The 24,697-nt window shown below is 47.2% G+C and overlaps 1 protein-coding gene across 1 annotated transcript in view; it reads right to left on the bottom strand.

The window, feature by feature from the left end:
- The window catches only part of SRRM4 (serine/arginine repetitive matrix 4), a 171,064-nt gene that overhangs the window by 16,737 nt on the left and 129,630 nt on the right, over nucleotides 1-24,697 (bottom strand). Inside the window, exons 4-8 of the mRNA XM_018061227.1 lie at nucleotides 19,321-19,392; nucleotides 16,137-16,163; nucleotides 13,774-13,824; nucleotides 10,539-10,637; nucleotides 7,589-7,745 (exon numbers count right to left, since the gene is read on the bottom strand). Coding sequence (XP_017916716.1) covers nucleotides 7,589-7,745; nucleotides 10,539-10,637; nucleotides 13,774-13,824; nucleotides 16,137-16,163; nucleotides 19,321-19,392 — 406 coding nt within the window. The remainder of the gene's footprint in view (nucleotides 1-7,588; nucleotides 7,746-10,538; nucleotides 10,638-13,773; nucleotides 13,825-16,136; nucleotides 16,164-19,320; nucleotides 19,393-24,697) is intronic.

The raw sequence follows: 24,697 nt of genomic DNA, 5'->3' as shown, positions 1-24,697 counted from the left end.
AATACCTGGAAGCTGGACACTGGCAGTATGTGAAGTGGGGGTGGGGACATAGATGGACAGCATCTGTCTCAACACCCCAAATCACCCCTAGAAAACTGACAGGCCAAGTTATGCTTTGTTTCAGAGTTTCAAGTTATGCTTTCTTTGGCGCACTTACTGGCTAAGCAAATTTATGTTCGCCAATAAATTTGAAGGAACTGTCAACATTGTAGTTGGGCGTACTCACATAGCAAACCCATTTCTAGTTCATGCTGAAACGTAAGAGGATCTGGCAAGATTGAGTTGACATTCCTGCTGGGTAATCATCAGTTTGTGAGTAATTGGAGCTGCTCCTTTTAGATGGGGCACATGCTTTCCTGTCCTCAGGCCTTATGGGGTCCCTGTTGCCTGTATCTATTAGTGGACTGGCCCCCGAGACATCTAAGTTTGTGACTCTCTGTTCTAAGTGTTCATTGCTACCCAGAATCTATCTGAAAGCAGCACAAACATAGTGCATCTTGTGTATTTCATCTCTCCCTCCTATCTTCCCCATCTCTGCCCTTTCAAACCCTCTTGGATTTTGTCAGTGAAAGGAGTCAGGAGACCAGAGCCATGGAGCCCTATCCAGACCCCAGAGCTATTACACGCTCTCCCCTTTTGGGTGATGATTGCCAGTCTCAGATTTTTTTTAAGGACAGATTGCTTTTCACAAACTCATGGCCATTGGGACTAAACAAATGAGTACATTCCCTTTATTCTTTTAGCCCCCACCAATGTGAAGATGCTAAAGCTGAAGCTCCAGTACTTTGGCCACCTCATGCGAAGAGTTGACTCATTGGAAAAGACTCTGACGCTGGGAGGGATTGGAGGCAGAAGGAGAAGGGGACGACAGAGGATGAGATGGCTGGATGGCATGACTGACTCGATGGATGTGAGTCTGAATGAACTCCGGGAGTTGATGATCGACAGGGAGGCCTGGCGTGCTGTGATTCATGGGGTTGCAAAGAGTTGGACACGACTGAGCGACTGAACTGAACTGAACTGAACTGAATGTGAAGCTCATTTTTTTTGAACTCATAAGCTTGCCTCTTCTTTTTCCTTAATATACTCAGCATCAACACTTGGATTTTTCTAATAAGTAATTAAATCCCCCACCACAAACTCCAGCTCCTGGTGTTTCACTGGGAGTCTCTCTCAGCCCTCCAGGGAAGCTGGCACTGTTATTTATTGTTTTTGTTTCAAATCATTATTTAATCAAGAACGGGGAAAAAAGGCAACCTCTCACTTACACTTCAAAATTTAATTTCAGCTGAATTCTGAGATCAAGAGGCAGCACGGCCTAATAGGTTACAAAAATACAATCAAGAAGAGAATTCCAATTAAACTGAACAAGTCCATTTACTGAGCTTCAAATGGCCCCGTGGAGAGAGATGGCTATAAATTTTTTTTCCCTCCCTGCCATATGGGGGACCGGAAATTCTCATGTGAATGTAGAGCTGCATGGCGAGCTTTTAGCTAGAGGGTTCTGGTTATTCCCGTCCCCCTCCCTTTTTTAAACCCTTTTGTTTCACAAAGACATTAAGTTTATTTTCCTCGCTGTTGTTCATCTTCCTTTGCACACTAATTAGGAAGACAGCAACAGAATAGATTCATTGACCTGTTAGGAGTTCATTTGAGAGGGGGAGGGATGGAAAAAGACAGGGATCTGCTGAAGATGGTAGGGAGATGACAAAGTCCTTTAGGGCTGTGGGGTGGGGGACTGTCCCACTGGGCTGTTCACTAAAATTGACCTTGGGCCCAGGGACATAATCTTGCCTCCTCTCTCCTTCCCTCCATCAGGAAGCTGAAGGGGACTGGTAGCTTCAACCTCACCATTTCTTATTAGCCCCTCCTGTTTTAGAAGCCCCTCTTGATAGCCCTCAGCCTACCTGTTCTTGAAAATTTCTACATGGCTCCAGTTAGGCAAAATTTTCACCAGTCCAAATTCAAATGAGAAAATAAGTTCAATGGAATGAGTTCTTCATCCAGCTAAATGCATCTGACTTAAAGTCTAATCTTTTCTTCTGAAGCCATGGCTATTCCCCCTCTTCTGCCTGGTACATGTCCCTTTCATTATAGAAAAGGGTGGTTTTCTTTTTTCCATCCTTGCTTGGCAAAAGTAAAAGTTGACAATGTGATTCCATTTTCCATTTAAAAAGAATAACTGGGGGAAAAAAAAAAAAAAGAATAACTGGTTCCACATGCCTGAGTCTCCCAGCCCCTTCTGCATTTTAGTCCCTCTCCTCTCCAAACTACAATGAATGGAACTGAATAGTGAGTCTCCCAGTTTGAGCAAGGGCTCAAAGCCTTTTGCAGGATGTACAAGAACCTGGGGCAGACTTGGGAGGGCTGGGCCCTCCATGTATACTCCCTCAGGCTCATTTCCCCTGGTATGCAAAACAGGAGGCTTTTCCTGTCATTTCCCTAGAGTTGTTCTGAAGTTCGTCTGAGATCTTAGATACAATTAAACTTTTCGAGGCCAGGGATGTTTCAAAAACATCATGTCTGGGTTTATCAGGAGCAAGTTTAATTAAGCCATTATGATGACAAATCATAACACTAGCAACTACTGTATATTGTTATGTCCCTAGCGCCAGGCTGAGTTTGCTCCCAGAATAGAAGCTACATGAAGGCAGAAACCTTGTCTGTCTTGTTCACTGCTACTCATCAAGCGCCTGGCACGTAGTAGGTGCTTAGTGCATATTTTAAAACTAAATGGACAACTGATCTAATTCCACCCTCACAACTACTCCATGAAATAGGTATGATCATTAGTTAAAGGTACAGATTGGGACACAATGTCCAGTAAAAAAAAAAGACATAAGGGAGGTCAGGTCATTAAGCATCTGGACCCTGAGGGCAGATGTTTTGGGTTTGAATCCTCACTTCTCCACTTAATAGGTACCTTTTACTTAAGTTTTCCAGGCTTTAGGTTATTCATTATAAAATAAGGGTACTAATGGAAGCTCCCTTCAAAGGCTATTATAAGAAATACATGTGATGACACGTGTAGAATACAGCACATAGTAGGTGCTCAGGGAAGCGTGAGCTATGGCTCAGTCTCACAGGGAGATGAGGTCAAAAACGCCAAATGTTTGGATCTGCTCCAAAGCTCCTGTCGTCCTTACTATCCTCTCCGGCTTCCTCCTGTTCACAAATGAGGCCCTCCTTTATGGAGCCTAAGTTCTGCTTTTTTTTTTGTTCAATCTGTGCAAGTTTTTGTCGACAAGGATTATGTGGAAACTGCTGGCTTGCTGGAGGCAGGAGGAGAAAAGAAGCCTGCCTTCTCCTGAGTCTAACTTCAGTCTTGATCAGCCCCTTTAAATTCCTCCTCCAGTTAGGGTAGACCTAACTGAGGACCCTCTGCTACAGGGACAGGGTGTGGCCAAACTTTGGAGCCACCAATCTCTCTGTCATCCAGTTGGCCCTCTGGCTACCACAGTAAGCTTCTGAGATATAAGCCACGATTCATACTAGCTCCTGTTCCTCCTAAATGGGCTATCTACTTAAGTCATTTGGCCTCTCTGAGCCTCAGTTTTCCCACCTGAAAAATGGTGATAATGATGGCACCTACCTCAAAAAATTTTTTTGTGAATCAAATGAGGGAAAAAAAAAAAAACCTCTGTAAAGCATGTGATTGTGCCTGGCATGCAGTGGCATTTACCGTTCCCTTTATTCATCAGCCAACTCAACTGGGTGAGCTCCTACTCATCCTACAAAGCCCAACTCATATGTTCCTTTATTTGTAAGGTCCTCTCAGACACCAAGACCTCTTAGACATTGTCTGGTCCTTCCTCTGTGGTCCTATTACATATTATACTTGCTTCTATCACCTCCAAGGCTGTATTGAAAATATTCAACAACTGGTCGAGTGTGAGTACTGCCCCATCTGAAAGTAACCAGGCTTGGCATTGAAGGGCTGCCAGGTATCAATGTTTAGCTGCTGGTCTGTGAGAAGGTCCAGAAGGTCCCAGAGGAGGAAAGGGATGACTTTGTTGACTAGAGAGTGGGTGGCGACAGGGTCTATTTATCAGCTGGTTTGCAAGTATCCAAATACGGACTCAGTCTCAGTCCCAGTGACAATATTTATCCTACAGTACTTCAGTATTCTGTGGATGACTAGGGCATGAGCTCTGGAATTCAGAAGCCTGTTTATTCATCTGTCTCTCTAATGCCTTGAACAGAGATGACTGAGTGTAGATAAGAAATGAATAAGGCCACAAAGGACTGACTCCTTGGGACCCTCCATTTGGATTAGGGCTCTGGCCAAGCAAGAGGATTTCTGGTTATCATCAGCTTATTTATTATTTGCATATTCACATATGTAAATAGGCCCCCTTGATGTCATGTGCCCATCGCGATTCTTTAAAGAGCTGTGCATACTAGATGCCTGCCGTGAGCTGTGATGATGGCATAGGACATCTCTTATGCTCCAGCTCCAGAACCCCGTCTCCTGTGCTGGAATTCTGTCTCCATCCTGACTCCAGCAATCAATTCCTGTTTCCATTGTCTAGTTTCCCAGTTGTCATCTCCGCTGCCTTAACCTAACTCAAACCCCAGTCCCCTCTTTCCCTGCCTCCTTACCCCCGTCCCATCGCAGCATCCATTGTTGTGTATTGTCCATTACAGTGTTGTCTGTCTTTTTATAAGAAGGCACAGGCTATCTCTTATTCACTGGATCCTGAGGGCTACACCAGAACTGGCGCTTTATAGATGCTTAGATAATTGGTAGATTTGAACAAGCCAAACAAGTGATTCAATGACAGCGACTTTGCTGTTCTCTTTAGCAGAGAGCTCGGGAAAATCTTGGACTCTTGGAAAACCTTTGGTCCAACCTGGTGTCCTCTCCACCCATGCCTGTGCAGGAGAGAGGATGAGAAAGAACCCAGTGTGGAGGGCCCTAGGAGGGCCAGACTTGAGGGGTACCTGATGCCCCCAGGAGTCAGGCAGCCATGAGAAAGGTGGGGCCAGCCATGTGGGCTACAGCTGCCATCAAGGATGGAAGGAAACTGAAAGCAGGGGAAGCAGGGCTTCTACCTGCGGTCTCAACTCATCCGCAGACTGGCCTGGGCCTGGAGCCGTTCCCCCTGCTCCGTTACTGTCATCAGCGCCACTGCTATTGTTGCCACTGTTATTACCACTTCCCTTCCTGGTACTGCTGTCACTTCTATCCACCGCCAGCAACAAAGGACCTACCGCTCACCTGCTTCAGTCTAAAAGTCTTACAGTGAGTCGTTGCATCCTTACAATATCCCTCTTATGAGGTAGGTCTTACTATTACCCTCATTCTGCAGACTTGGGAAAGACGGAGGCGTGGAGAGTTTATGTAACTTGCTCAAGGTTCCACAGTTGGAAAATACAGAGCCAGTATCTGGAGTGTTGTCATCTGGACACTCTCTACTATTTGCTTATTTTTGCCCCTGTGCCAAGTACCAGGCTTAGCTGCTTACAAAATTATTTTGCTTTTGTCCCCTGAAGAAGGCTTTTGAAGAAGAGGCTAATTATCTGCATTCTCTAAAGGATGAGGAAAGTGCAGCTGACAAAGTTTTAAATATTTTAACTATCCCTGACTTGGGACCAGGGTTTGATCACAAAATCATAATCTCAGGTTTTTAACAACTCTGACTTGCTGGAGCCCCTGGAAGGCAGTTCTCATCTGTGAATTCAGATTCTCCTTTTGGAATCTGGGCACTGGGTTCGGTGGGCTCTTAAGGCCTATGCCTTCTAGGTATGGATGAGTTCTCTGCTCTTCTAATAGGGGCTGGGCCCTAAGAACCAATGGCCAATCTGGTACCTCACTCACTGGTGTGGGAGGACAACAGTTTTGGGGGCTGGGGGCATTAACATTCAGCTTTTTGCAACATCTTGGTCCTGACGGTTTGGAAACCGTCCCAGGTGAGAGAATACAAGCCATTTGCTCCCAGTGGCACTTTTTATGGAGTGTCAGTTGGGGCCACCAAATGGCTGCCATAAATACCGTGACCAAACAGGTTGGGTGGCTTTCACTAACTTAAAACCATTCTTCCACCTCTTATTGCTGGTATTTTAAATGTGCTACCTTTGCAACAATTCCTTTGGGACACAGGTATGATAATCATGCTAATTTTCCAGTTGAGGAAGCTGAGGCTGGAAGGAGTAAAAGGATTTGTCTGGCCAAGCCAAGTCTTGAGCCCAGGCCTCTGGACTCTGCCTTACTGGGAAGAACTTTCATAGGCATTAGTGGAGGGGAGGAGGAACAGGAGCATTTACCATCTGCAAATACTGAGCAACTATAGGTACCCTCCCTCTGCCAAAGAAGGGCCTGGGGTGAGCTGCGGACAGTTCCAGCAAGGCAGATTACAGCAGAATTATACCTTGATGATACAGATGTCTTAACTGGTAAAGAAGAGATTCTCAGAATGCACTGTGGATATAACTATTGTGTCCAACCAATGTTTATCATCACCTTCTCTTCCTTGACCTCCCAGCAAGAACCTCAGAGCTTTTCCTTACTTCCACCTCATCCTTTCTAAGGGAGCAGCTCTCTGAAATTTTCACATCCACGCCTAGCTAGAGGAGACAGGACCCTTCCCAGTTGTCAGGTGTAAGTGAAAGCTACGTCTGTGTTGAGTCTCCTCCTGTTTCTGTGTCTGTCCCTTTAGAGTCTACAAAAGGCCTTCACATACTTTCTGTTACTGGGTATCCCCCACAATCCCTGTATTATTTCAAATTTGCCAATGAGAAAACTGAGTTTCAAAGAGGTTAGATGACTTTCTCCAAGCTACACAGCTAAGAAGCTGAGTTCAGACCCAACTCCAAATGCTTTGCTGAGGAGACTTCTTGGCATCAAACTGTCTGAAGTTGACCCTCCTTGCTGACCTAAGGGACTGTTGCATGATCCCATTTAAGGCCAGTTTCTCGAATGGATTCACTCTTGCTTTGCTCTATGGCTTTACTCCATACCTTCATCTTTCTGAGCCTTGGCTTTTTGGTCCCACCTGTGGAAGCAACTAGTGAAGACAGCTGAGTCCTCAACTCCCTGAGACCTTGTGTGAATATGAGAGGTTAAGTGCTATCACCTCCTTGGAGGAAAATTCTCATATATATATATTCAAGGCCGAGTTAATATGGGTGACATCAAATCCCATCTGTTCATCAATGCTGCAGCCTAGCTGTCAAAGACGCAGACCTCGTTGCAAAGCTGCAGTGCCTCTGTTACAACAAAGACCCCTCTTCTCCTTCCCCACAGAAACCTCCTACGGTGTCTCACACATGCCCTCCTGCAGATGTCACTCTGAAGACCAGAATGTATTTTCACCATTCCCCTGATAAAGATCCTGGGTGTTTCAGGTTTTCCCCATTCCCCCCACCCCACACACCCCCCCGCCCCCAACTTGCCAAGTCCCCAAGCCAAGTGCTGCCAAAGGCTGGTGAATGACCATTCAGTTAAATCAAGAAGGAGGTCTGAAACCAGTGGGATATTTGCCCAAAACTGAATTAAAATGTGTCATACACTGCCCTGAACTTGTGCCTCCACCTCCCCCAAGTGTCCCGGCCAAGACTGGCAGAGGAGGCTGTGCAGAATACTTACTACACCCCTGGCTGACAGGAAGCTGAGCATCTGGAGGGGCTGGCTGGGTTGGGGGCTGGACCGGGCCTCTGGGCTGGCCTTGCAGAGGGTCTTGGAGCAGCGGCGAGAGTGCCTTCGACGGGACTTCCGCCCTCCCTCGGGGGACCGGCCACGGTGCCTGGATGCAGGGCAGAGAGATCTGAGAGTTTTTTGATGGGGAGCATGGCAGAGAGGTGACTGAAGGCCTAATGGGATCTGAGGACAGCAGAGTGTGTTTGGGTGTGTCCGCGTCATGTATGCATCCCTCGGCCCACCCACCTGTCCGTGTTCATTCGTTCTCTCCTTTGTTTGACAAGTGTGTATTCCTGTACCTGGCACTGGTCGGGGCTGGGGATGCAGCTGTGAGGACAGAAAGGGTCCCGATGACCCTGACTCAGTCTGCTCTGCTTTGTGTGCCTGTGATTGTCTCTCTGCTCGCCTGTCTGTGCGTGACTGTGCGTACGTCTGGGTGTGTCCATCTGTGTTTTCATGTGTTTGTCTATAAATGTAACTGCTTATATCTGTGTGTCTTTGTGTATCTGGCTTCACCATCTGTGAAACAGAGGCATCTTATTGACTGTCACCCAAAACTTTTGAAAAAAAAAAAAAAATCTGACGGAAACGACAAAGATGCCTTCTGCAAGCTTGTCAGATGTAGATCTGGCTGCCTGTCTGTGTTGGAAACTAAAGGAATCTCTGACTCCTTAGAAAGGGTGTATTTGGACTCAGCATTACTATTTAGCTCTGAGTCACAGTAGTGATAAAAATAACACCTTATGGATTTTCATGGCATTTGTAAGCCCTTCGTAAGGTGCTTTCACAGTCCTCTCTCCAACTCAAAGACACAGACAGGGCAGGTATTATTTCTTATTCCCAGATGAGAGAGCTGAGGCTCAGAGATGTTTAGGAACCTGCCTGACATCACACAGCTTGTAGTGGCAGAACGAGGGTGCTGTGGGGACCAGTGCCTCTGGTTCTTGCACTGGAGTGTCCCTCTCTGCTCTAGGGCCTCTCACTTTTCTACTGAGTGGCCCAAGGGCCAGCTCTCAGGTTGCTCCCACACCTGCTGGAGTGTCCCTTAGCGCAACAGGCACTGGGAAGCTGCGGCAATAGCAGCAGGAGGCGTGCTTGCGGAAGGAAGGCTGGGGTGAGGGCCTGTGATATGCACCCCTTTCAGAAGAGGTGAGCCTTAGAAAGGGTAAAGTGCGGTCGCTGAGAGTCTGCAAGCAGGATCTGCACCGTCCTCCCACCCAGGCTTGGGCTGAGTCCCACAGACCTGGGTCCTGGCGCCAGCTCTGCCAGTCACCCCTCTGCCCACCAACACGCAGGCTTCTCAGCTGTAAAGGTCAATCATGCAGTCGAGCTCAGTGTGTCAACGCCCTCCGGACAAAGGCCAACGGGGGCACCCTGTGCTCAAACGAGCATCTTGTTACTGCTCCCTGCAGTGATGGAGAACACGCACCATGGGCGAGTGGAGGACGTCTCTGTCAGGTGGGCGGTGGTCAGAGAGAATCTATTAGAAGCATGTGGTCAGGGACTCTGGGAAGCATGTAAAGAGCTGGGGCTTTGATCTGACTGCATGCTGTCAGGGAACAGAGGTAATTCTCTGATTGGGCGTCTTCACCAGTCTTACCTAGAAGGAGGGGAGACTAGACTGAGGTTAAGGCCATCACTGGTAAAGACGGAGGATGGAGAGATGCAGGGTCACTTTGGGGTCGTGGACAAAGTCCCTGTTTTGTCCAGGCTTGCACCTGCTTCCAAGAGGGTCTTGGTTTTGTCTGGATCACTCAGGATCACAGAGCAGCCTTGTGTGACGTGGGAGCACCACAGCTACTGGGGCGAGTCCTCGATGTCAGGCGCTGCTTTCACACCTGCTCCACGCATATCTGGATTAGATCAGAATGTCTGGAGATGGGATCCAGGCACTGGTATTTTTAGATTCCAAAGCAATCATGGAGCAGCCGAGGCAGAGAAGCTCTGGTCTGGCTCATGGTGTGACGGGGATGATTAAGAGACAAAATCTATTTGCAATTGCAGCACAGTGCCTGGTTCAGAGTAGAATTTAGATTCCCATTTCTCTTCCTCCTCTTCCTTTCTGTAGACATTCTGACTTAGCTGGGAATTCGGCGGGATCAGGACAGCGAGATTTTTAAATCTTTCCAGGTGAGGTGACTACGAGACTACATAGGTCAAGTGTGAGAAGGATTTAAGAAAGAATAAAGGAGCCTCTGACATCTGGAAACTGGCCTGGTGCCATCAAGGGGCCCTTGACATTCCCAATGGTCTCAACAATTTCAAACACCAACATCCACGAAGCCCCACTCCCTCTTTCTCTTGTTCTTCTCATCTACAAGAGCCTCTTCCCCTGCTCAGGCCGGGGCAGCCAATGTGTCAGCATAAAGAGGGTCAATGTTAGGAGCAAGAGGGCTCTGGAGGGCCACAGAACCAGATACCTTGTGCTAGGTAGCCTTTCCCAGGTCGCTTAGCTTCTCTGTGCTTAGAGCAAGCCTGAGTGAGAGACAGCCAAGCGAACCAGACGGCCCAGTTCAGTCCCAGCTCTGTCACTTAGCAGCTAAGTGCCTGGCAAGTTCCTCTCTGTGCCTCAGTTTCCTCATCTCTAAAGTGGGGATGGCAATGGTGCCTCCTTCCTAGGGGTGCAGAGGGGATCATGTGCGGACCTTGAAGAGTCTTAGCACCTGGCCATGTGTTAGCAAGTCCTGTGGCCGCTGTCCCTGTAAGTGGAGGCAGCAAGTCCTGTCTGCAGCCCCTCTGCAAGGAAGTGGTGACAGCCAAGTGTGAGGTAGGGGCTGCCCCTCTGCTGGGAGGGCGGCTTCCCCAACAGTGACGGTGGAGGCAAAGCTGGTGCTGACGGTGTCTTAGCCGGGCTCTGGGCCGTGGTCAGGGTGAGGAGATGCCTCGGGGCGGGGGTTACCTGCTGTCGCAGCTTGAGGAGCGGGACTCTGAGCTCTGGGACCGTGAGGGGCAGTGGTGATGGCGGTGGCGGCGAGATTTTCGGGGCCGGCTTCGTGATCTTGAGGGGGTGGGGGTGAGAAGGAGGGAACCAGAGGAGAGAGAGAGAGGTTTTGATCTTGTCACACACAGCATTCCCTTGCACTTGAGTAACTGTCCAAGGTCATGCATCCCCCACACCCTGCATCGCCCTCATTTCCCATCTTTGTAACTGGCCATCCTGAACACAAAGGAGCAGAAAGGGGGTCGTCGAGGGGAGACAGCCTAATCCCCAGGACTCTTCTGGAAGCAGAGTGTGTGCCACCTGCACACATCACCTCTCCCTTGCCTAAGGCAGGAGTCTCCATTTCAGGAGCCAGTCAAACACCGCAATGTGGGAATCAGTCGGGCACTCAAGAAATACCAACCAGAGGGCATGGGCAAGAAAGTGACTTTGCCTTCAGAAGAGTGCTGTGGTACCTGATCTTCTAACTTTTCAGGTAAATGTAGAAATGGAGATTTTTGTGTAATTTATTCCTATTTTAAATGCAAGCTCATTAAAAAAAAAAAAAAAGACACTGTTTGGGGCAAACAAAACACAATTGCAGAATCCCTTCGGCTTTTGGGCTGCCAATCTGTAACTCAGACCAGGAAAATTAAGCCTGGATTCTTAGCATGGAGTCAAAAGCCCACTTTCAGAGTGAGTTACAAATGTCATTATCAACAAGAATTACAGTTCATGTAGTTGCTACCACTACCACTTACTTCAGCTCTCTCTAAATAATAACAATGACTTAGAAGTAGCAATAGCAGTGGCAGTGGTCACTGGGGACATACAAGGAATGTCAATCGTTTGGGCCAAGTCAGGAAGCCAAGGGGTGGTTAGAGATGATTCTATTAAACGGTAACTTGGTTATCCCAACAAAGGACTCAGGTATTCTTACTCAGGTATATCTTGTCATGTGATCCCTTCTCTGTTTAAAACCCTTGCACTGTCCTCATGTCAAGTCCAAACTCTGACCTTGAACCCCAAGCATCTTCAGGAACCAGTCCCTGCCTAGCTCTCCAGCCTCCTTGCATGGCATCTACAGTCCTGGTTTGCAAGGCTCAGGTGACACCGAGGTGCTATATTCTGGCTCACACATATCCCACATTGAATCATGTCCTGATGATGATGGTCATGGCAGGTAAACTGTAACACACACTGCCTGTCAGGCACTGGGTTCTGAGCATTTTCCTTAAATGGACTCATTTACTCCTCACAACAACCCACAAAGTGGATTCTCTTATTATTCCCATTTTAGGGATGCAGAAACTGAGGTACAGAGATTTAAACCACTTGCCTGGCCTGCAGCCTAGAATGGTTACCTCCATCCTTCTCACAGGAAACCTCCTCTTACCACCACGCCCTCTTTCCTGCACCTGAGGTCCCACCATGCACTGAGCTTTCGTCTGCCACTGCTGTGCCAGGACCTGTCCCATGTCTCCTGTGTCCTGCTGCACTGTAAGCTCTTGAGACTGGGAGAATTGTCTGCCTAATCTTTGTCCTTGGGCCCCACACGGGGCCTGCCGCCTGTTAGGGCCTCTCTAAGGGATGCTGAACAAGCGGAAGTTACTCACTCCAGTGGTTCCCGGTTTAAATGCAGTCTTAACTAACCACGGGTTTTGGCAAGAACAACCACCTTTATCTCAAGGGTGCCTCGTGTTTCTTGCTTCTCCCTCTCCTGACTCTTGTCTTTCTGGCTTTCAGAACCTTCTTTTATGTCCTGCTTGCGATTTCTAAGACTTGGTGCTGGGCAAGGTAGCCACTTTGCTGCCCTCAGGCAGGCAGTCCATACCTCAGTGATTTTTTCTTCTTTTGATGACTGTCCCAGGACTCCTGGGGTCTGGGCCCAGGCCCTGCTTAGTGACTGTCTAGACTGCAGCCCTTCAGACAAGTGATGCTCATGTCTCTGAGAAAAGGTGCTCTGTCTATGCTTAGGATGAACATATGCCCGACACAGATGACCAATGACTGCCTCTTGACTTGACTTGAACAAGCTTGATGATCAGGAAGTTCTTCCCTGAGCTAACTTACAGCTCTGCTGCTTCCTAATGGAGCGTTCCCTAGGCCCCCGTGATGGTGCCTGAAATGCCTTCTTTCGCACTGACCTTGGGTGAAGAGGCATTTGGTTGGCCAGCAAAGCTGAGAGCCTCCCTCTGTGCCTGCTTCCTCTTTTCCCTCCCCTGCAGCTCACTGACTTTCATCCCATTGCCTTTGATTCTCACTTTAGAAGCTTCTTGGTGGGAGATAAAATATTAGTTGATTGGAAAACACATGCACTAACATTTGCAAGGGTATAAAGTAGGTGGGTTGTAACCAAATTTACTTTTAATTTGACTGGGAACTGAACTCTACAGGCAGTGCTGGCTGATTTGAATTTCTACTACTGGCTATAAACCGAGGACCAGCTGGGGACCGAGGCTGGGGGTAGGCGCTCCCCCAGTATCTCCATGCTCTAAGCCCAGGGACCACAGCTGAAACTCCCATGTATGTGCACACAGGTGCACACACATGATCAAGCCCCCTTACTCACTCATGCACACACAGCACACTTGTGTACTGGTAAACCCTCCCCCCCCACACACACACGATCCCTAGGAGTAATGCACATAGATAAGTAAGCAGTGCACACGCCGAGGGCACGGAACTAACGCTCTGTAACAAACAGAGCACGGATATGCACGCTGTTTAAGTTCATGCTCACATAAGCAAGGGCACACGTGGTGCCTTCTTGTGAACACAGACATATATCACACACACATACACACTAGGCACCCACATTGCACACAAATGTTTGCACAATAGAAAAATATACAGATATTTACAAGTGCACACTACATATATGTACCACATACAAATGTCACACAGTGCACACACAGGCACACAGAATTCACACACAGGGGCACAGACATGCACACCATTCACTTTCATGCACACAGAGACACACATGCACACACACACACCAAGCACCATCTTGCACACCCATGCATGCCAAACCCACAGCTGCAGGTCTACACGCGGTTCTGCTGTTCGGTCTTGCCCTTCCTGTCCCTCCTCGCCCACCGGCCCCATCTCCCGCTCCTTCTGTCTTTGGCAATTCTAACCCTCTGGCCGTTCGGAGGTCAGTCCCCCACCTCCCCAAATTGCCAGTACATTGCAGGCGGAATGTACATACTGTTTTTTGTGCCTCTTCTCTTCCTTTCTTTTGCTTTTTGGGCTGGAGGAGCTGAATGAGAAATGGCCAATCAATTGAAAGATGCAAAATTCCAGCGAATGATAACAATAAAGCCGTTAAAATGCTTAACACACGGTGGTCACTAGATCCAGGCAGTTTGGGAGTGGACACAGATCGTTTCTAAAACCAGAGCAACCAGCCCACACATATAGACTGAGGACAGGGAATAAAGGACACAGAGATCAGTTTTGGTAGGTTCATGGTAACAGCAGTAGTAAAGGCAATCATATTTGCCATGTTTTGAGGCTTTATTATGGGGAAGCACTCACTAATACTTTTGTCAACAATCTCATTTCATTCTCCCTACAACCTATGACTTCCCTGGTGGCTCCGATGGTAAAGAATCTGCCTGAAATGCAAAAGACCCAGGTTTGATCCCTGGGTAGGGAAGATTCCCTGGAGAAGGAAATGGTAACCCACTTCAGAATTCTTGCCTGGAGAATTCCATGGACAGAGGAGTCTGGTGGGTTACAGTCCATGGGGTTGCAAGAGTTGGACATGACTAAGCAACTAATGTGTAGACAACCTGTGGCATGTTTAATAAGTATTGATTTTATAGAAAGTGGAAACTAAGCCTCAGATTGGCTGAGAAACTTGACCAGGATCATACAGGTGAGCTGGCATGTGGCCCCAGATCAATGGTCCCTAGCATCTACCCTCTTGACTACTGTTCTAGTCTTTTCTAAAAGAAAAGACTGGAAAATCCAGGGAGATATTCTAAAGCCTCCTAAAGTTTGGCAGATTCTGAAATGTTCTGCTCCTGAATATTCAAGTATTTTTTTTTTTTTAAGTCAGAGTACTGGGGTGTGGGCAGAATGGACAATGATGACTCAGGGTCTCCGCATCATCAAATAGAGGCCCCAAAGGCAAACGCTATTTGATAATTCAAGTCAGACTGGCTTCAGGAGGTCACCAGGAACCCATCATTGGCCTAAGTCCTGGGAAGGGGAAATTTGATTTCATCCAACTGAAATCGCATCTTGACATGAGCTGTGGGATATATGTCTGTGTCTGGGACTCAGCCTGGGCAGTGGAGATCCCAGGTCCTCACTGAAAGACCAGGTTCACCTCCTGGCTCTGCTGCTGAGTTGCTGTATGACATCGGGCAGGTTACCTGTCCTCTCAAAGACCCAGTTTCCTTGCCCTTGAAATGGGGTCATTGCTTAAGCTGTTGGGCTAAGTGAATAGATTACCTTGGTAATCAGTGTCTACTTGTTGACTGACTGAATGAAAGGATTTTGCACTCTGCCAGTGGCTGCAGCTGTGCTACTGTCATTTAGGAAGCCACTGCAGGCTGTCCTGATCCTCCGTCAGGCAGACTTGGGTTGTAGTTTTGGCCCTGCCTCCTCTGACTGTGTGTCTGTGGACATGTTGGCCACATCTCCTGAGTCTTAGTTTCTTTATCTGTAAAATGGAAATAATAAAGCTATCCTCTGCACAGGGTTGTGATGGGGACGTATAGAGATTAAATACCCATGTAGTGGACAAGGCTTAGCATAGCATCTAATTTATAGTGAGTACCCCATAGATTATAGCTTTATTTGTGCTCACCCTGTGTTTCCAATACTAGGCCTCTATCCTTAGCTAGGATCTGGGAAGGCTTTTGTGGGGTGATGCTTCTCTACATTCCCAACCCAAGATTTCCTTTTTTCTTTTGGCCATGCTGCACATCTTAGTTCCCTGACTCTCAATGAGCTCACATTGAACTCAGGTATTGGACTCACACTGCCTGCATTGTGGGGGCTTCCCAGGTGGTGCAGTGGTAAAGAATCCACTTTCCAACGCAAGAGACGCAGGTTCGATCCCTGGGTCAGGAAGATCCACTGGAGGAGAAAATGGCAACTCACTCCAGTATTCCCGCCTGGGAAATCCTATGGACAGAGGAACCTGGTGGGCTACAGCCCATGGGGTCACAAAAGAGTCAGACACAGCTAAGCACACACACACACACTCCTGAATTAGACAGTGGAGTCTTAACTGCCAGACCACCAAGGGAAGTTCCCAACCCAGATTTCAACCAGTGGTCAAACAGACCCTGGAAAGGGTGGTAAGACTTGCCAGGGAGAAGGGTCAGTAGGAACTGGCCTAGCAGCAACCATATGGCCTAGTGGAAATTGAAAGTTGGCTTGGAACTTTCAGGGAAACCAGATCATGGCCTTCACTTTGGAGGAAACCGAGGCCCAGGAAGATGAAGAGGGAGTGAACACAGAGGTGGAGGCTGAGAGCTGGACCCTAGATGCTACCTAAACTTGGTTAGGAAAGCAGAAAGCCGAGCAAGCAACCAGAGGCAACAAGATGCTTACCTGTGCCTTCTCTTCTTGGAGAATGACCTGATTGAGGGGGAGAAAAAAGGAAGAGAGAGAGAGGACGGAAGGGAGAGAGACAGGGAGGGAGGGAGGGAAGATGAGGAAGGAGGAGAGAAGAAAGGAAGAGAGGGTGTGGGGGAAGAAAATAAATGTGAGTCTGAGTTTCTTTTCCTGGGATGGTTGTATCAGCACACTTATAACTTTTTTTTTTTTTTTAATCTGGGCTGTTCCCTCACCAGGGATCAAACCCATGCCCCCTGCAGTGAAAGCACGGTCATAACCCTTAGACTGCCGGGGGATTCCCTATCAGTGCACTTGTGGTCAGGCTACACGGGGACCAGGACATCTGGTGAGCTCTCCTCCTCTTTTCGATTTGAAGATCATATGAGAAACCTTGGCTTGCATTTTGAATTATCGGTGTTTCAATCCTCACCCAAATTTGTCAGTAAGCCCGTTCTGGAAAAGGCTGCATGAGGAGGCCAGGACAGAGAGTCCCTCTGCCTCTCCCCTTTCCCCAAGGCTCACTTTGGTTCCTTCTCTCTCTAGCTGTGGATTCACCATCATCAACATCTTCAAGGGACAACCAGTTTCCACATGTGGAACTCCTACTGGGGTCCCGGCTCGGTATTAAGCATTGCTCACACACAATCTCATTCAGTCTTCCCCCTAAACCTGTAAAGTACTACTGATAGCACTTTGACAAAGACAGAGGAATTAAGTTGCCCAGAACCACACAGCTTCACTTGTGTAACTCCAACTCATTCTCAGATGTCACCTCCTGTAGCATTTTCCAGTCCCCTCTGGCTGGTTTGGTCCCCTCTCTGTTCCCACAAACCCCAAGTGAGCTGCGGAGCTGAGCCTCACTGTGGCACAGACTTCTTCATAATATGACTACCATTGTCCCCTCTAGAATGTGAGCGACTTGAGGGCAGGGACTGGGGTCTGGTCACTGTTTTGTTCCTGGGGCCCAGAATCTCCTCATTCATGATATATAATGGGTATTCAATAAAGAGGTGTGGAAAAGGGATTTTTTTTTTAAACCCTGAAACCTTAGTTAATTGAAGGAGAAGAAAAAGTTCAATGCATCCTCTACCTTTAGCTTCCAGTTCCAAAACGTTAGCCATCATTAACCAAACATTTCAAGAACTTGGCGAAAATGGACTAAGATTAGAGTGATGCTCAGTAGACGAGGGTTTGAGAAGAATCAGATTACATTTCCCGCTCCTAATTTCCCATTTTATGGTCTTCCTTCCCTCTAAACTTCCGAAAACCCCTGGGCCAACTGTAGCCCCCCAAAGAAAGTCTGTTTCTAATCCTCTGGCTAAGTCGCTTTCCTATGAGAAGCCCTTGAGTGAGACGCCACTTGGTTCCCAAGATCCATAGAGAAAAATGCTCCCTCTTCCCATCCCACCCCTAAACTGTGACAGGTCACTCAGCACAGGAAGGTGACAAGCTGGCAGTCTGTGGTCACAGGCAGGCCCTCACCTCAACAAAGGACTCCACACTGGGAATTTCAAACCCCAGGTTAACAAGGGCTTCCCTTGTGGCTCAGTTGGTGAGGAATCCGCCTGCAATGCGGTAGACCTGGGTTTGATCCCTGGGTTGGGAAGATCCCCTGGAGAAGGGAATGGCTACCCACTCCAGTACTCTGACCTGGAGAATTCCATGGACTGTATAGTTCATGGGGTTGCAAACAGTCGGACACAACTGAGTGACTTTCACTTTCGCACGTGTACTGAGCACAAACTCAGACAGCATCAGTGGGCATGTTTGGACAGGTGGTGGACATAATTTGTGAGACCAAACTGAGTAGAGGCCATTCTGGCAACAAGGGCTGAAAGCTGACCACACCCCTGGGTTGGGAAAAGCCTCTTGGGGGTGAGATGTGGCGGGGCGGGGAACCCAAATGACCTCTTACCTTTCGTTCTGTTGTGATTGTTTAATTGCACAAGTAATCCACCACCGGTGTAGAAAAATTGGAAGATACAGATAAGCAAAAATAAAATATAAACCACTCTTTCCCTGTCATCCACAGCCAACCACAGCAAATAGCTTTCGAAGATAAACCCTCTGCCCTCCAGGGGTCAAACGAGCTTTGTAAATGTGTGTAGATGGGGGAGGCAGATCAGGTGGGGACGGTGCGGCCCCCTGGCTCTGTCTAAACGCACAGCAAGGCCTCAGTTCCAGCGGATGGCTGCCTGTGGAAAGATCGGCCCAGTGAAGAGAGCTTCTGGTTTTACAGAAGTGCTGGGAAATTTTTTGTATCGTAAAATGCTGGCTCGGCCCATGAACCACAGATTTGAGACCTCTCATGTGCAGGGTTCCTGTCTTTCATTTTTCTACACAAACTTGTGTGTGTGTGTGTGTGTGTGTGTGTACATGCACGTGTGTGTAGTGAGCACCTGTGGGAATGTGTGTGCGCACGCTCAGTCACTCAGTCGTATTCGACTCTTTTGAGATCCCATGGGCTGTAGCCCACCAGGCTCCTCTGTTCATAGGATTTTCCAGGCAAGAATACTGGAGTGGGTTGCCAATTCCTTCTCCAGGGAATCTTCCCGACCCAGGAATCAAACCTGAGTCTTCTGTGGCTCCTGCATCGGCAGGTGGATTCTTTACCACTGAGCCACCTGGGAAGCCCTTGGGAATGTGCGTTCAGTCACTAATGCCTCTTAGCCCACAAGCAGTTGTCTATAGGTATGTCCAAAACATGGGCAATCCTGAAGCAATGTTTCACATGATCCCATTCTCTAGGACACAGCTGGATCTATCAGAAAGGCTTCTCCGTGGGGATTCAGAATAACAAACAAGAGAGATTCAATATCTTCTTGTGATCGGGCCTGCGACAGGAAGAGACGGGAACAGGGTACAGGGTCTGTGTGCCCCTGTGTGCACTATGGAGTTGGGCTTGGGTTGTGTTAGCTTCAGTTCCAGCTCTTCACTGAGACCTGGCTGGTCTCCTTAGAACAAGTTCCCCCCAGGCCTGAGTTAGTGTTAGTGGGTTTCTGGTCTTTGCAACTCGAGTCCCAAGTTATACAAGTTACAAATACAAGACCATACACAGATGAGTGTTTTTCATTAATGGAATGATAAGCTTCCAAGTGACCTTTCAGTGCCGTCCACTGTTGCCCCCATCCCAACCCCACCTGAGGCATCCCTGTGTGCAGAAGAGGAAGGGCAGTACCTGTGTCGCTTATGTTTCTTGGAACTCTTCTTCTTCTTCTTCTTGACAGGTGATGGGCTATAAGATGGGGACCTGCCGTGGAGAGAAGACATACTTGAGACGGAGGCTTTGAGGGCCAGGATCGGTCCTTTCTCCAGTTCCCAGACACAGCCTCAGCTCTTCCAGGAACACATATCAAGGATGATACTTTGTCTTAAGTGTTACTGTGTGTTTTATATGTGTTATATGTATTATTTCATTTAATCCTTCTACATACTTCTTAGGTAGGTACAACTGCTACCTTCCTTCTTCAGACAAAGTAAGTGAGATTCAGAGAGGTGAAGTGACTTGCCTAAAGACAGTTGCCTAAATACAGCGAAGTGAGTGAGCTGAAATTCAAATTGAAGCTTCTCTGATCCCAGGGGCTTTGTTCTCAATCACTGCATCACCCCATAGCTGCCCTCCTGGTCGGACCACAATATTTATTTTTGTCTGCTGCCCTTCCCCAAACTGTGTATGCTTTAAAGGCCTCTCCTCTGCCCCACCCTGTTGTCTCCCTGGTCAGACCAAACTTCTGCAGGACATCTTGCCAGGATGTTCTCAGCGTGGGTCCTTGCCACAAAGGGGTTACCCAGGAAACAGATGCCCTAGAATCATGACTATGATTCTAGGCTGGGGTTCAGGTGACTTGACTCTCCCATTAACTCACAAGTCAGCAACCTAGATAGTATATTCAAAAGCAGAGACATTACTTTGCCGACTAAGGTCTGTCTAGTCAAGGCTATGGTTTTTCCAGTGGTCATGTATGGATGTGAGAGTTGGACTGTGAAGAAGGCTGAGCACCGAAGGACTGATGCTTTTGAACTGCGGTGTTGGAGAAGACTCTTGAGAGTCCCTTGGACTGCAAGGAGATCCAACTAGTCCATTCTGAAGGAGATCAGCCCTGGGATTTCTTTGGAAGGAATGATGCTAAAGCTGAAACTCCAGTACTTTGGCCACCTCATGTGACGAGTTGACTCATTGGAAAAGACTCTGATGCTGGGAGGGATTGGGGGCAGGAGAAGAAGGGGACGACAGAGGACGAGATGGCTGGATGGCATCACTGACTCTCTGGACGCAAGTCTGAGTGAACTCCAGGAGTTGGTGATGGACAGGGAGGCCTGGCGTGCTGCAATTCATGGGGTCGCAAAGAGTTGGACACGACTGAGTGACTGAACTGAACTGAACTGAACACCTCAGGCATGTCAATGCTTGCTCTAAGTTTCCTATTCTCCCACTGATGAAATATCAAGGTTGAAACATATCTGGAGTTGCAAACTCAATGCCAAGAGAGACCTGCCTCTCAGACAGCTTAAATGGATGCAGCGGGTTGGGGGATAGATGGTAGAGAGTGGTGGGGCCTGTGGTAAGCCAGGGAGCACCTGACCTAGGAGGATGGCTTCTTTTCAGATTAGCTGAAGGTCTCAGGTAGGAATGCAGGCCTGGGCTTCCAGAGCACTTGCCTTTTCAATAGTAGCTGTCAGAGAACATATTTTCATATGAAATCTCATGGTTTTAAAACAATGGCCATCAATTAAAAAGACAAAAAACAATTTGCAGGTCAAATAAAACGTGTCTGCAGGTGGAGACGCAGGGTTGAATGACAATCTGATGTAGGGAATCCGAGCACCTGTCCCCAAATGCACTGAATGAATGAAGGAATGAATGAATGAAGCCTAATCCCTGTGGCTTCCTTCTTTTTTTTTGGCTTCCTTCTTTGACATGTTCTCCTGCCCATCCCTAAAATCAGGAAGCTCAGGCCACTTACCCCAAGTCTGCCCCTCACCATAGAATGGCTGGAACTCAGGTCTTCATTCACATTACCCTCTGGGTCCTCTTTAGGCCTCACCATTTAGAACTAGGCTAAAGTAGGGGTGAAGGAAACAGAGCCCCTGAAAACATGGAGTTGGGGCCCAAGGCATCCAGAGTCTGCTCTCTGCTTCCCCCTGGAGGCTTCTTCAAATACTGCCTCCGAGGTTTTTTAGTAAACACTCTCTTCCAACAACACAAAAGAAGACTCTACACAAGCACATCACCAGATGGTCAACACCGAAATCAGATTGATTACATTCTTTGCAGCCAAAGATGGAGAAGCTCTATACAGTCAACAAAAACAAGACCAGGAGCTGACTGTGGCTCAGATCATGAACTCCTTATTACCAAATTCAGACTCAAATTGAAGAAAGTAGGGAAAACAGCTAGACCATTCAGGTATGATCTAAAAAAATCCCTTATGATTATACAGTGGAAGTGAGAAATAGATTTAAGGGCCTAGATCTGATAGAGTGCCTGATGAACTATGGAATGAGGTTCGTGACATTGTACAGGAGACAGGGATCAAGACCATCCCCATGGAAAAGAAATGCAAAAAAGCAAAATGGCTGTCTGGGGATGACTTACAAATAGCTGTGAAAAGAAGAGAAGCAAAAAGCAAAGGAGAAAAGGAAAGATGTAAGCATCTGAATGCAGAGTTCTAGAGAATAGCAAGAAGAGATAAGAAAGCCTTCTTCAGCGATCAATGCAAAGAAATAGAGGAAAAGAACAGAATGAGAAAGACTAGAGATCTCTTCAAGAAAATTAGAGATACCGAGGGAATATTTCATGCAAAGATGGGCTCGATAAAGGACAGAAATGGTCTGGACCTAACAGAAGCAGAAGATATTAAGAAGAGGTGGCAAGAATACACAGAACAACTGTACAGAAAAGATCTTCATGACCCAGATATTCATGATGGTGTGATCACTCATCCAGAGCCAGACATCCTGGAATGTGAAGTCAAGTGGGCCTTGGAAAGCATTGCTACGAACAAAGCTAGTGGAGGTGATGGAATTCCAGTGGAGCTATTTCAAATCCTGAAAGATGATGCTGTGAAAGTGCTGCACTCAATATGCCAGCAAATTTGGAAAACTCAGCAATGGCCACAGGACTGGAAAAGGTCAGTTTTCATTCCAATTCCAAAGAAAGGCAATGCAAAAGAATGCTCAAACTACTGCACAATTGTACTCATCTCACATGCTAGTAAAGTAATGCTCAAAATTCTCCAAGCCAGGCTTCAGCAATACGTGAACTGTATTGCTGTTCAAGCTGGATTTAGAAAAGGCAGAGGAACCAGAGATCAAATTGCCAACATCCACTGGATCGTGGAAAAAGCAAGAGAGTTCGAGAGAAACATCTATTTCTGCTTTATTGACTATGCCAAAGCCTTGGACTGTGTGGATCACAATAAACTGTGGACAATTCTGAAAGAGATGGGAATAACAGACCACCTGAACTGCCTCTTGAGAAACCTATATGCAGGTCAGGAAGCAGCAGTTAGATCTGGACATGTAACAACAGACTGGTTCCAAATAGGAAAAGGAGTACGTCAAGGCTGCTTATTAAACTTATATGCAGAGTACCTTATGAGAAACGCTGGGCTGGAAGAAACACAAACTGGAATCAAGATTGCTGGGAGAAATATCATTAACCTCAGATATGCAGATGACACCACTCTTATGGCAGAAAGTGAAGAGGAGCTAAAAAGCCTCTTAATGAAAGTAAAAGTGGAGAGTGAAAAGGTTGGCCTAAAGCTCAACATTCAGAAAACAAAGATCATGGCATCTGGTCCCATCACTTCATGGGAAATAGATGGGGAAACAGGGGAAATAGTGTCAGACTTTATTTCTGGGGGCTCCAAAATCACTGCAGATGGTGATTGCAGCCATGAAATTAAAAGATGCTTGTTCTTTGGAAGGAAAGTTATGACCAACCTAGATAGCATATTGAAAAGCAGAGACATTACTTTGAGAACAAAGGTTCGTCTAGTCAAGGCTATGGTTTTTCCAGTAGTCATGTATGGATGTGAGAGTTGGACTGTGAAGAAAGCTGAGCGCTGGAGAATTGATGCTTTTGAACTGTGTTGTTGGAGAAGACTCTTGAGAGTCCCCTGGACTGCAAGGAGACCCAACCAGTCCATTCTGAAGGAGATCAGTCCTGGGTGTTCTTTGGAGGGAATGATGCTAAAGCTGAAACTCCAGTACTTTGGCCACCTCATGCGAAGAGTTGACTCATTGGAAAAGACTCTGATGCTGGGAGGGATTGGGGGCAGGAGGAGAAGGGGATGACAGAGGATGAAATGGCTGGACGGCATCACTGATTTGATAGACGTGAGTCTGAGTGAACTCTGGGAGTTGGTGATGGACAGGGAGGCCTGGCGTGCTGCGATTCATGGGGTCACAAAGAGTCGGACACGACTGAGCAACTGAACTGAACTGAACTGAGGTTTTTGAACTTTCCCCTCTAAGGAACCTCTTGATGAAAGTGAAAGAGGAGAGTAGAAAAACTGGCTTAAAACTAAACATTCAGAAAGCTAAGATCATGCATCCGATCCCATTACTTCATGGCAAATAGATGCGGAAACAAAGGAAACAGTGACAGACCTTATTTTCTTGGGCTCCAAAATCACTGCAGATGGTGACTGCAGCCATAAAATTAAAAGAGGCTTGCTCCTTGGAAGAAAAGCTGTGACCAACCTAGACAACATATTAAAAAGCAGAGACATTACTTTGCCGACAAAGGTCCATCTAGTCAAAACTGTGGTTTTCACAATAGTCATGTATGGATGTGAGAGTTGGACCATAAAGAAAGCTGAGCACCGAAGAATTGATGCTTTTGAACTGTGGTGTTGGAGAAGACTCTTGAGAGTCCCATGGATTGGAAGATCAAACCAGTCAATCCTAAAGGAAATCAGTCCTGAATATTCATTGAAAGGACTAATGCTCAAACTGAAACTCCAATACTTTGGCCACCTGATGTGAAGAACTGACTCACTGGAAAAGACCCCAATGCTGGGAAAGATTAAGGGCAGGAGGAGAAGGGGATGATAGAGGATGAGATGGTTGGATGGCATCAGCGACTCGATGGACATGAGTTTGAGCAAGCTCTGGGAGTTGATGATGGACAGGGAGGCCTGGCGTGCTGCAGTCCATGGGGTTGCAAAGAGTTAGACACGACTGAGCAACTGAACTGAGGCCATGTAAGAACCATCTCTCTGACAACCCCTTGGGGTCTGGAACACTGAACCTGCTTTTAGTGTAGGGATTCACAGCCTAGAAGAAAGCCTGAAAACAATTTTAAATGCACAAAAACTAAAAGGACTGTGTATAGAAAAAAATCCATATGGTACAAAATAGTCAATAGCTGGAAAAAAATATAAAGTCCATTATCTTTGGCATTTTTGTAGTGGTAGAAGCAGTTGAGGAGCCTAAAATTAAGCGTCTGTAGGTTCTGTCACCTCCTTTCTGAGCCTTTATTTTCTCATCTCTAAAATGGGGATAATAACTATGAGAGAAAGGAGTCATGATGACTGGAGTCAACACTG

This window comes from Capra hircus, chromosome 17 (assembly GCF_001704415.2).
Source record: "Capra hircus breed San Clemente chromosome 17, ASM170441v1, whole genome shotgun sequence".
NCBI classification, from domain to species: Eukaryota; Metazoa; Chordata; class Mammalia; order Artiodactyla; family Bovidae; genus Capra; species Capra hircus.
The sequence above is the reverse complement of the archived record's forward strand: the minus strand, read 5'-3'. Positions and strand labels throughout refer to the sequence as shown.